Source organism: Salvelinus alpinus, chromosome 3, assembly GCF_045679555.1.
Source record: "Salvelinus alpinus chromosome 3, SLU_Salpinus.1, whole genome shotgun sequence".
NCBI classification, from domain to species: domain Eukaryota; kingdom Metazoa; phylum Chordata; class Actinopteri; order Salmoniformes; family Salmonidae; genus Salvelinus; species Salvelinus alpinus.
Genome location: NC_092088.1, coordinates 102,552,951 through 102,567,108, shown reverse-complemented (window position 1 = coordinate 102,567,108; position 14,158 = coordinate 102,552,951). Strand labels below are relative to the sequence as shown.

Here is a 14,158-nt window from a genome sequence, read left to right as displayed (position 1 = left end):
GGCACTCCGCGTTGCGTCGTGGTTAAGAACTCCCCTTAGCTGTGGTGTATTGGCCATATATCACAAACCCCGAGGTGCCTTATTGCTTAATTAGAGGTTGTTTCTGAAATGGCACCCTATTTCCTTAGTAGTGCACTACTTTAGACCAGGGTCTATAGGGTAGTAGTGCACTACTTTAGACCAGGGTCTATAGGGTAGTAGTGCACTACTTTAGACCAGGGTCTATAGGGTAGTAGTGCACTACTTTAGACCAGGGTCTATAGGGTAGTAGTGCACTACTTTAGACCAGGGTCTATAGGGTAGTAGTGCACTACTTTAGACCAGGGTCTATAGGGTAGTAGTGCACTACTTTAGACCAGGGTCTATAGGGTAGTAGTGCACTACTTTAGACCAGGGTCTATAGGGTAGTAGTGCACTACTTTAGACCAGGGTCTATAGGGTAGTAGTGCACTACTTTAGACCAGGGTCTATAGGGTAGTAGTATAGTGGTTTTAAAATATTGCCCTTTAAATACTTAAAATATCCTTATTGGTTATACCTGTGTCTTTCAGTAAAACGTTCAAGCTCATTTCACCAACAAGCAAATAAATTCCTTTAACATTTAAATAATTGTATGTTTCTTTGTTTTTTAAAACAATGCTACCTTTTAGAAAATGAAAAAAGTTTTGTTGAAGCACATTACATTTGTTTACCTTTGCTGCAGTAGTAGTTGCCAGATTTAACAACTAAATTAAATCAGTATCTGAACCGTCTTCCAACTAACCAGATGCAAGAGTTAAAAACATCCCTGGGTTGAAAGGTCACCCCAAGTTGCTTCGGAGCAGCAGCGTAACCCTGTAAACCCTCTTCAGTCCCAGCACTTCAAAAGAGAAAACCTTCTCAGGTTGGATGATGCTTAGATTGACATTACAACAAAATGTCAGTACTGTGAGAAAGAAAAGAATTGTCCACATACATTCTCATAGTATATTAACTTAAGAGAGAGTACTGCTTATAATAACACTTATTTGCTAAATCTTTAGAGTGAGTAACACATTCCAATAGCAGATTGATAGTTATTGTTTTTCAGATCAGTTAGATTAGAAGGCTATCACTGTTGGTTCCAGTGTTCTAGAATAAGTTCCGGGTGGTTCTAGAATAAGTTCTGGGGTGGTTCTAGAATAAGTCCCGGGTGGTTCTAGAATAAGTTCCGGGGTGGTTCTAGAAGGACATGATGGTTCTCTGGATGATGTCGGCACACTCTCTGACCTCGTGGTCTTTAATGATGAGGGGAGGGGCCAAACGGATGATGTCACCGTGGGTGGGCTTGGCCAACAGTCCGTTGTCACGGAGACGCATGCACACTCTCCAGGCGTCATAGTCTGAGGGGGAAGTGAGCGCACACACACACACACACACACACACACACACACACACACACACACACACAGGTCAGGGGTCAAAGCTTCAGCCTACAGAGCAAAAATTACAAAAACCCAAGCAGGACTCTAAAACAATTTATTGTTTAAACAGTGAGGAGCACAACATCCAATTTAGGAGCACCAGAGAGAGAGATATATATATATGATATTTAAATTGATTTCAGATATAGCCAATTTGAAGCACATGTTGTGTAAAATACATTTGTTCAGTATAAAAAGCTAAACTGTTGATCCAAATACCTGCCATTAAAATTACAAAGTCATTTGGAATATTAGTATTTTTTTTACATTGTGTAAAACAACTACCTATTGAGATGCATTACAGAAAATGATACACTGTCTCTTTAAGATAGTTAAGTTAGTGGAGACATGCAACAGGTCAGTGAGATATCATTATTATAACAGGTCAGTAACAGGTCAGTAACAGGTCAGTGAGATATCATTATTATAACAGGTCAGTGAGGTATCATTATTATAACAGGTCAGTGAGATATCATTATTATAACAGGTCAGTAACAGGTCAGTGAGATATCATTATTATAACAGGTCAGTAACAGGTCAGTGAGATATCATTATTATAACAGGTCAGTGAGATATCATTATTATAACAGGTCAGTGAGGTATCATTATTATAACAGGTCAGTGAGATATCATCATTATTATAACAGGTCAGTGAGGTATCATTATTATAACAGGTCAGTAACAGGTCAGTAACAGGTCAGTGAGATATCATTATTATAACAGGTCAGTGAGGTATCATTATTATAACATGTCAGTGAGATATCATTATTATAACAGGTCAGTAACAGGTCAGTGAGATATCATTATTATAACAGGTCAGTAACAGGTCAGTGAGATATCATTATTATAACAGGTCAGTGAGATATCATTATTATAACAGGTCAGTGAGGTATCATTATTATAACAGGTCAGTGAGATATCATCATTATTATAACAGGTCAGTGAGGTATCATTATTATAACAGGTCAGTGAGATATCATTATTATAACAGGTCAGTGAGATATCATTATTATAACAGGTCAGTGAGGTATCATTATTATAACAGGTCAGTGAGGTATCATTACTATAACAGGTCAGTGAGATATCATTATTATAAGAGGTCAGTGAGATATCATTATTATAAGAGGTCAGTGAGATATCATTATTATAACAGGTCAGTGAGGTATCATTATTATAACAGGTCAGTGAGGTATCATTACTATAACAGGTCAGTGAGATATCATTACTATAACAGGTCAGTGAGATATCATTATTATAAGAGGTCAGTGAGATATCATTATTATAACAGGTCAGTGAGATATCATTATTATAACAGGTCAGTGAGGTATCATTACTATAACAGGTCAGTGAGATATCATTATTATAACAGGTCAGTGAGATATCATTATTATAACAGGTCAGTGAGATATCATTATTATAACAGGTCAGTGAGATATCATTATTATAACAGGTCAGTGAGATATCATTATTATAACAGGTCAGTGAGATATCATTATTATAACAGGTCAGTGAGGTATCATTATTATAACAGGTCAGTGAGATATCATTATTATAACAGGTCAGTGAGGTATCATTATTATAACAGGTCAGTGAGATCTCATTATTATAACAGGTCAGTGAGATCTCATTACTATAACAGGTCAGTGAGGTATCATTATTATAACAGGTCAGTGAGATATCATTATTATAACAGGTCAGTGAGGTATCATTATTATAACAGGTCAGTGAGATATCATCATTATTATAACAGGTCAGTGAGGTATCATTATTATAACAGGTCAGTGAGATATCATTATTATAACAGGTCAGTGAGATATCATTATTATAACAGGTCAGTGAGGTATCATTATTATAACAGGTCAGTGAGGTATCATTACTATAACAGGTCAGTGAGATATCATTATTATAACAGGTCAGTGAGATATCATTATTATAACAGGTCAGTGAGATATCATTATTATAACAGGTCAGTGAGATATCATTATTATAACAGGTCAGTGAGGTATCATTATTATAACAGGTCAGTGAGATATCATTATTATAACAGGTCAGTGAGATATCAATTATTATAACAGGTCAGTGAGATATCATTATTATAACAGGTCAGTGAGATATCATTATTATAACAGGTCAGTGAGATATCATTATTATAACAGGTCAGTGAGATATCATTATTATAACAGGTCAGTGAGATATCATTATTATAACAGGTCAGTGAGATATCATTATTATAACAGGTCAGTGAGATATCATTATTATAACAGGTCAGTGAGATATCATTATTATAACAGGTCAGTGAGGTATCATTATTATAACAGGTCAGTGAGATCTCATTATTATAACAGGTCAGTGAGATCTCATTATTATAACAGGTCAGTGAGATCTCATTACTATAACAGGTCAGTGAGGTATCATTATTATAACAGGTCAGTGAGATATCATTACTATAACAGGTCAGTGAGATATCATTATTATAACAGGTCAGTGAGGTATCATTATTATAACAGGTCAGTGAGGTATCATTATTATAACAGGTCAGTGAGGTATCATTATTATAACAGGTCAGTGAGGTATCATTATTATAACAGGTCAGTGAGATATCATTATTATAACAGGTCAGTGAGATATCATTATTATAACAGGTCAGTGAGGTATCATTACTATAACAGGTCAGTGAGATCTCATTACTATAACAGGTCAGTGAGGTATCATTATTATAACAGGTCAGTGAGATATCATTATTATAACAGGTCAGTGAGATATCATTATTATAACAGGTCAGTGAGATATCATTATTATAACAGGTCAGTGAGGTAGCATTACTATAACAGGTCAGTGAGATATCATTATTATAACAGGTCAGTGAGATATCATTATTATAACAGGTCAGTGAGATATCATTATTATAACAGGTCAGTGAGATATCATTATTATAACAGGTCAGTGAGGTATCATTACTATAACAGGTCAGTGAGATATCATTATTATAACAGGTCAGTGAGATATCATTATTATAACAGGTCAGTGAGATATCATTATTATAACAGGTCAGTGAGATATCATTATTATAACAGGTCAGTGAGGTAGCATTCCTATAACAGGTCAGTGAGATATCATTATTATAACAGGTCAGTGAGATATCATTATTATAACAGGTCAGTGAGATATCATTATTATAACAGGTCAGTGAGATATCATTATTATAACAGGTCAGTGAGGTATCATTACTATAACAGGTCAGTGAGATATCATTATTATAACAGGTCAGTGAGATATCATTATTATAACAGGTCAGTGAGATATCATTATTATAAGAGGTCAGTGAGATATCATTATTATAACAGGTCAGTGAGATATCATTATTATAACAGGTCAGTGAGATATCATTATTATAACAGGTCAGTGAGATATCATTATTATAACAGGTCAGTGAGGTATCATTATTATAACAGGTCAGTGAGATATCATTATTATAACAGGTCAGTGAGATATCATTATTATAACAGGTCAGTGAGATATCATTATTATAACAGGTCAGTGAGATATCATTATTATAACAGGTCAGTGAGGTATCATTATTATAACAGGTCAGTGAGATCTCATTATTATAACAGGTCAGTGAGATCTCATTACTATAACAGGTCAGTGAGGTATCATTATTATAACAGGTCAGTGAGATATCATTATTATAACAGGTCAGTGAGATATCATTATTATAACAGGTCAGTGAGATATCATTATTATAACAGGTCAGTGAGATATCATCATTATTATAACAGGTCAGTGAGGTATCATTATTATAACAGGTCAGTGAGATATCATTATTATAACAGGTCAGTGAGATATCATTATTATAACAGGTCAGTGAGGTATCATTATTATAACAGGTCAGTGAGGTATCATTATTATAACAGGTCAGTGAGATATCATTATTATAACAGGTCAGTGAGATATCATTATTATAACAGGTCAGTGAGGTATCATTATTATAACAGGTCAGTGAGGTATCATTACTATAACAGGTCAGTGAGATATCATTATTATAACAGGTCAGTGAGATATCATTATTATAACAGGTCAGTGAGATATCATTATTATAACAGGTCAGTGAGATATCATTATTATAACAGGTCAGTGAGGTATCATTATTATAACAGGTCAGTGAGATATCATTATTATAACAGGTCAGTGAGATATCATTATTATAACAGGTCAGTGAGATATCATTATTATAACAGGTCAGTGAGATATCATTATTATAACAGGTCAGTGAGATATCATTATTATAACAGGTCAGTGAGATATCATTATTATAACAGGTCAGTGAGATATCATTATTATAACAGGTCAGTGAGATATCATTATTATAACAGGTCAGTGAGGTATCAGTATTATAACAGGTCAGTGAGATCTCATTATTATAACAGGTCAGTGAGATCTCATTACTATAACAGGTCAGTGAGGTATCATTATTATAACAGGTCAGTGAGATATCATTACTATAACAGGTCAGTGAGATATCATTATTATAACAGGTCAGTGAGGTATCATTATTATAACAGGTCAGTGAGGTATCATTATTATAACAGGTCAGTGAGGTATCATTATTATAACAGGTCAGTGAGGTATCATTATTATAACAGGTCAGTGAGATATCATTATTATAACAGGTCAGTGAGATATCATTATTATAACAGGTCAGTGAGGTATCATTACTATAACAGGTCAGTGAGATCTCATTACTATAACAGGTCAGTGAGGTATCATTATTATAACAGGTCAGTGAGATATCATTATTATAACAGGTCAGTGAGATATCATTATTATAACAGGTCAGTGAGATATCATTATTATAACAGGTCAGTGAGGTATCATTACTATAACAGGTCAGTGAGATATCATTATTATAACAGGTCAGTGAGATATCATTATTATAAGAGGTCAGTGAGATATCATTATTATAAGAGGTCAGTGAGATATCATTATTATAACAGGTCAGTGAGATATCATTATTATAACAGGTCAGTGAGATATCATTATTATAAGAGGTCAGTGAGATATCATTATTATAACAGGTCAGTGAGATATCATTATTATAACAGGTCAGTGAGGTATCATTACTATAACAGGTCAGTGAGATATCATTATTATAACAGGTCAGTGAGATATCATTATTATAACAGGTCAGTGAGATATCATTATTATAACAGGTCAGTGAGGTATCATTATTATAACAGGTCAGTGAGATATCATTATTATAACAGGTCAGTGAGGTATCATTATTATAACAGGTCAGTGAGATCTCATTATTATAACAGGTCAGTGAGATCTCATTACTATAACAGGTCAGTGAGGTATCATTATTATAACAGGTCAGTGAGATATCATTATTATAACAGGTCAGTGAGGTATCATTATTATAACAGGTCAGTGAGATATCATCATTATTATAACAGGTCAGTGAGGTATCATTATTATAACAGGTCAGTGAGGTATCATTATTATAACAGGTCAGTGAGATATCATTATTATAACAGGTCAGTGAGGTATCATTATTATAACAGGTCAGTGAGGTATCATTACTATAACAGGTCAGTGAGATATCATTATTATAACAGGTCAGTGAGATATCATTATTATAACAGGTCAGTGAGATATCATTATTATAAGAGGTCAGTGAGATATCATTATTATAACAGGTCAGTGAGATATCATTATTATAACAGGTCAGTGAGGTATCATTATTATAACAGGTCAGTGAGATATCATTATTATAACAGGTCAGTGAGATATCATTATTATAACAGGTCAGTGAGATATCATTATTATAACAGGTCAGTGAGATATCATTATTATAACAGGTCAGTGAGATATCATTATTATAACAGGTCAGTGAGGTATCATTATTATAACAGGTCAGTGAGATCTCATTACTATAACAGGTCAGTGAGGTATCATTATTATAACAGGTCAGTGAGATATCATTACTATAACAGGTCAGTGAGATATCATTATTATAACAGGTCAGTGAGATATCATTATTATAACAGGTCAGTGAGGTATCATTATTATAACAGGTCAGTGAGGTATCATTATTATAACAGGTCAGTGAGGTATCATTATTATAACAGGTCAGTGAGGTATCATTATTATAACAGGTCAGTGAGATATCATTATTATAACAGGTCAGTGAGATATCATTATTATAACAGGTCAGTGAGGTATCATTACTATAACAGGTCAGTGAGATCTCATTACTATAACAGGTCAGTGAGGTATCATTATTATAACAGGTCAGTGAGATATCATTATTATAACAGGTCAGTGAGATATCATTATTATAACAGGTCAGTGAGATATCATTATTATAACAGGTCAGTGAGGTATCATTACTATAACAGGTCAGTGAGATCTCATTACTATAACAGGTCAGTGAGGTATCATTATTATAACAGGTCAGTGAGATATCATTATTATAACAGGTCAGTGAGATATCATTATTATAACAGGTCAGTGAGATATCATTATTATAACAGGTCAGTGAGGTATCATTACTATAACAGGTCAGTGAGATCTCATTACTATAACAGGACAGTGAGGTATCATTATTATAACAGGTCAGTGAGATATCATTATTATAACAGGTCAGTGAGATATCATTATTATAACAGGTCAGTGAGGTATCATTACTATAACAGGTCAGTGAGATCTCATTATTATAACAGGTCAGTGAGATCTCATTATTATAACAGGTCAGTGAGGTATCATTACTATAACAGGTCAGTGAGATATCATTATTATAACAGGTCAGTGAGATACCATTATTATAACAGGTCAGTGAGATATCATTATTATAACAGGTCAGTGAGATATCATTATTATAACAGGTCAGTGAGATATCATTACTATAACAGGTCAGTGAGATATCATTACTATAACAGGTCAGTGAGATATCATTACTATAACAGGTCAGTGAGATATCATTATTATAACAGGTCAGTGAGATATCATTATTATAACAGGTCAGTGAGATATCATTATTATAACAGGTCAGTGAGATATCATTATTATAACAGGTCAGTGAGATATCATTATTATAACAGGTCAGTGAGGTATCATTATTATAACAGGTCAGTGAGATATCATTATTATAACAGGTCAGTGAGGTATCATTATTATAACAGGTCAGTGAGGTATCATTACTATAACAGGTCAGTGAGGTATCATTATTATAACAGGTCAGTGAGATATCATTACTATAACAGGTCAGTGAGGTATCATTATTATAACAGGTCAGTGAGGTATCATTATTATAACAGGTCAGTGAGATATCATTATTATAACAGGTCAGTGAGATATCATTATTATAACAGGTCAGTGAGATATCATTATTATAACAGGTCAGTGAGATATCATTATTATAACAGGTCAGTGAGATATCATTATTATAACAGGTCAGTGAGGTATCATTACTATAACAGGTCAGTGAGATATCATTACTATAACAGGTCAGTGAGGTATCATTATTATAACAAGTCAGTGAGGTATCATTATTATAACAGGTCAGTGAGATATCATTATTATTATAACAGGTCAGTGAGGTATCATTATTATAACAGGTCAGTGAGATATCATTATTATTATAACAGGTCAGTGAGGTATCATTATTATTATAACAGGTCAGTGAGGTATCATTATTATAACAAGTCAGTGAGGTATCATTACTATAACAAGTCAGTGAGATATCATTATTATAACAGGTCAGTGAGGTATCATTACTATAACAGGTCAGTGAGGTATCATTATTATAACAGGTCAGTGAGGTATCATTATTATAACAGGTCAGTGAGGTATCATTATTATAACAGGTCAGTGAGATATCATCATTATTATAACAGGTCAGTGAGGTATCATTATTATAACAGGTCAGTGAGGTATCATTATTATTATAACAGGTCAGTGAGGTATCATTATTATAACAGGTCAGTGAGGTATCATTATTATAACAGGTCAGTGAGGTATCATTATTATAACAGGTCAGTGAGATATCATCATTATTATAACAGGTCAGTGAGATATCATCATTATTATAACAGGTCAGTGAGGTATCATTATTATAACAGGTCAGTGAGATATCATTATTATAACAGGTCAGTGAGGTATCATTATTATAACAGGTCAGTGAGATATCATTATTATAACAGGTCAGTGAGGTATCATTATTATAACAAGTCAGTGAGATATCATTATTATAACAGGTCAGTGAGATATCATTATTATAACAAGTCAGTGAGATATCATTACTATAACAGGTCAGTGAGATATCAATATTATAACAAGTCAGTGAGATATCATTATTATAACAGGTCAGTGAGATATCATTATTATAACAAGTCAGTGAGATATCATTATTATAACAAGTCAGTGAGGTATCATTATTATAACAGGTCAGTGAGATATCATTATTATAACAAGTCAGTGAGATATCATTATTATAACAAGTCAGTGAGATATCATTATTATAACAAGTCAGTGAGATATCATTATTATAACAAGTCAGTGAGATATCATTATTATAACAGGTCAGTGAGATATCATTATTATAACAAGTCAGTGAGATATCATTATTATAACAAGTCAGTGAGGTATCATTATTATAACAGGTCAGTGAGATATCATTATTATAACAAGTCAGTGAGATATCATTATTATAACAGGTCAGTGAGATATCATTATGATAATACGTTTCCTGCAATTCTACTCATTGTGCCATGGGGCGGAGAGAAATGTTTGCAGTTTTGAAAGTGATTTCACATCAGATATACACCCATACCTTTAGTCTCCTTGATGACGATGGCATTGAGGAGGCCCTTGCCCCGGACGATGGGGACGATCTCTTTAGGAAGCTTTGACAGTTCTGACCTCAGCAGCTGGCCCATGTTCTCAGCGTTCTCCGCCAGCTTCTCTTCCTCCAGAACCTGTCAGGGAGGACAACATACTGTTAGGTCTGTTACTACCTCAATCAGCCTGACTAACCGGTGTCTGTATGTAGCCTCTCTACTGTATATAGCCCCTCTACTGTATATAGCCCCTCTACTGTATATAGCCCCTCTACTGTATATAGCCTCTCTACTCTATATAGCCTATCTACTCTATATAGCCTCTCTACTCTATATAGCCTCTCTACTCTATATAGCCTCTCTACTCTATGTATATAGCCTCTCTACTCTATGTATATAGCCTCTCTACTCTATGTATATAGCCTCTCTACTCTATGTATATAGCCTCTCTACTCTATGTATATAGCCTCTCTACTCTATATAGCCTCTCTACTCTATGTATATAGCCTCTCTACTCTATATAGCCTCACTACTGTATATAGCCTCACTACTGTATATAGCCTCACTACTGTATATAGTCTCACTACTGTTATAGCCTCGCTACTGTATATAGCCTCTCTACTGTATATAGCCTCACTACTGTATATAGCCTCTCTACTGTTATAGCCTCGCTACTGTATATAGCCTCTCTACTGTATATAGCCTCTCTACTGTATGCAGCCTCTCTACTGTATATAGCCTCTCTACTCTATGTATATAGCCTCTCTACTCTATGTATATAGCCTCTCTACTCTATGTATATAGCCTCTCTACTCTATGTATATAGCCTCTCTACTCTATGTATATAGCCTCTCTACTCTATATAGCCTCACTACTGTATATAGCCTCACTACTGTATATAGCCTCACTACTGTATATAGCCTCACTACTGTATATAGCCTCGCTACTGTATATAGCCTCTCTACTGTATATAGCCTCACTACTGTATATAGCCTCTCTACTGTTATAGCCTCGCTACTGTATATAGCCTCTCTACTGTATATAGCCTCTCTACTGTATATAGCCTCTCTACTGTATATAGCCTCTCTACTGTATATAGCCTCTCTACTGTATATAGCCTCTCTACTGTATATAGCCTCTCTACTGTATATAGCCTCTCTACTGTATATAGCCTCTACTCTATATAGCCTCACTACTCTATATAGCCTCACTACTCTATATAGCCTCACTACTCTATATAGCCTCACTACTCTATATAGCCTCACTACTCTATATAGCCTCACTACTCTATATAGCCTCACTACTCTATATAGCCTCTCTACTCTATGTATATAGCCTCTCTACTCTATGTATATAGCCTCTCTACTCTATGTATATAGCCTCTCTACTCTATGTATATAGCCTCTCTACTCTATGTATATAGCCTCTCTACTGTATATAGCCTCTCTACTGTATATAGCCTCTCTACTGTATATAGCCTCTCTACTGTATATAGCCTCTACTCTATATAGCCTCACTACTCTATATAGCCTCACTACTCTATATAGCCTCACTACTCTATATAGCCTCACTACTCTATATAGCCTCACTACTCTATATAGCCTCACTACTCTATATAGCCTCTCTACTCTATGTATATAGCCTCTCTACTCTATGTATATAGCCTCTCTACTCTATGTATATAGCCTCTCTACTCTATGTATATAGCCTCTCTACTCTATATAGCCTCTCTACTCTATATAGCCTCTCTACTCTATGTATATAGCCTCTCTACTCTATATAGCCTCACTACTGTATATAGCCTCACTACTGTATATAGCCTCACTACTGTATATAGCCTCACTACTGTTATAGCCTCGCTACTGTATATAGCCCCTCTACTGTATATAGCCTCACTACTGTATATAGCCTCTCTACTGTTATAGCCTCGCTACTGTAATAGCCTCTCTACTGTATATAGCCTCTCTACTGTATGCAGCCTCTCTACTGTATATAGCCTCTCTACTCTATGTATATAGCCTCTCTACTCTATGTATATAGCCTCTCTACTCTATGTATATAGCCTCTCTACTCTATGTATATAGCCTCTCTACTCTATATAGCCTCACTACTGTATATAGCCTCACTACTGTATATAGCCTCACTACTGTATATAGCCTCACTACTGTATATAGCCTCGCTACTGTATATAGCCTCTCTACTGTATATAGCCTCACTACTGTATATAGCCTCTCTACTGTTATAGCCTCGCTACTGTATATAGCCTCTCTACTGTATATAGCCTCTCTACTGTATATAGCCTCTCTACTGTATATAGCCTCTCTACTGTATATAGCCTCTCTACTGTATATAGCCTTTCTACTGTATATAGCCTCTCTACTGTATATAGCCTCTCTACTGTATATAGCCTCTCTACTGTATATAGCCTCTCTACTGTATATAGCCTCTCTACTGTATATAGCCTCTACTCTATATAGCCTCACTACTCTATATAGCCTCACTACTCTATATAGCCTCACTACTCTATATAGCCTCACTACTCTATATAGCCTCACTACTCTATATAGCCTCACTACTCTATATAGCCTCACTACTCTATATAGCCTCTCTACTCTATATAGCCTCTCTACTCTATATAGCCTCTCTACTCTATATAGCCTCTCTACTCTATATAGCCTCTCTACTCTATATAGCCTCTCTACTCTATATAGCCTCTCTACTCTATATAGCCTCTCTACTCTATATAGCCCTCCTTCCATCAGCAAGGGCATTGCCCGTGCATTGAAGATGAAACGTGGCTGGGTCTTTCAGCATGACAATGATCCCAAACACACCGCCCGGGCAACGAAGGAGTGGTTTCGTAAGAAGCATTTCAAGGTCCTGGAGTGGCCTAGCCAGTCTCCAGATCTCAACCCCATAGAAAATCTTTGGAGCGAGTTGAAAGTACGTGTTGCCCAGCAACAGCCCCAAAACATCACTGCTCTAGAGGAGATCTGAATGGAGGAATGGGCCAAAATACCAGCAACAGTGTGTGAAAACCTTGTGAAGACTTACAGAAAACGTTTGACCTCTGTCATTGCCTACAAAGGGTATATAACAAAGTATTGAGATAAACTTTTGTTATTGACCAAATATTTATTTTCCACCATAATTTGCAAATAAATTCATAAAAAATCCTACAATGTGATTTTCTGGATTTCTTTTCTTTTCATTTTGTCTGTCATAGTTGAAGTGTACCTATGATGAAAATTACAGGCCTCTCTCATCTTTTTAAGTGGGAGAACTTGCACAATTGGTGGCTGACTAAATACTTTTTTGCCCCACTGTAACTAACTAGCTAACTAGCTAGCTGAATCTGTCCATGGCCAAATAACTAACTAGCTAGCTGAATCTGTCCATAGCCAAATAACTAACTAGCTGAATCTGTCCGTAGCCAAATAAATAACTAACTAGCTGAATCTGTCCATAGCCAAATAACTAACTAGCTGGTTGAATCTGTCCATAGCCAAATAACTAACTAACTAGCTGAATCTGTCCATAGCCAAATAACTAGCTAGCTAGCTGAATCTGTCCATAGCCAAATAACTAACTAGCTGGTTGAATCTGTCCACAGCCAAATAACTAACTAGCTAGCTGAATCTGTCCATAGCCAAATAACTAACTAGCTGGTTGAATCTGTCCATAGCCAAATAACTAACTAGCTAGCTGAATCTGTCCATAGCCAAATAACTAACTAGCTAACTGAATCTGTCCATAGCCAAATAACTAACTAGCTGGTTGAATCTGTCCATAGCCAAATAACTAACTAGCTGAATCTGTCCGTAGCCAAATAATTAACTAGCTTGTTGAATCTGTCCATAGCCAAATAACTAACTA

General features: G+C 35.0%; 1 protein-coding gene across 2 annotated transcripts in view; it reads right to left on the bottom strand.

The window, feature by feature from the left end:
- Positions 1 to 952: 952 nt before the first annotated feature.
- Positions 953 to 14,158, bottom strand: part of LOC139571636 (ornithine aminotransferase, mitochondrial-like) — a 38,432-nt gene continuing 25,226 nt past the window's right edge. For both annotated transcript variants that reach the window (XM_071394690.1, XM_071394691.1), the window contains 2 exons: positions 10,276 to 10,420; positions 953 to 1,361 (listed from right to left, as the gene is read on the bottom strand). In XM_071394690.1, the coding sequence (XP_071250791.1) occupies positions 1,201 to 1,361; positions 10,276 to 10,420 (306 nt within the window). In that variant the 3' untranslated portion in view covers positions 953 to 1,200. The remainder of the gene's footprint in view (positions 1,362 to 10,275; positions 10,421 to 14,158) is intronic.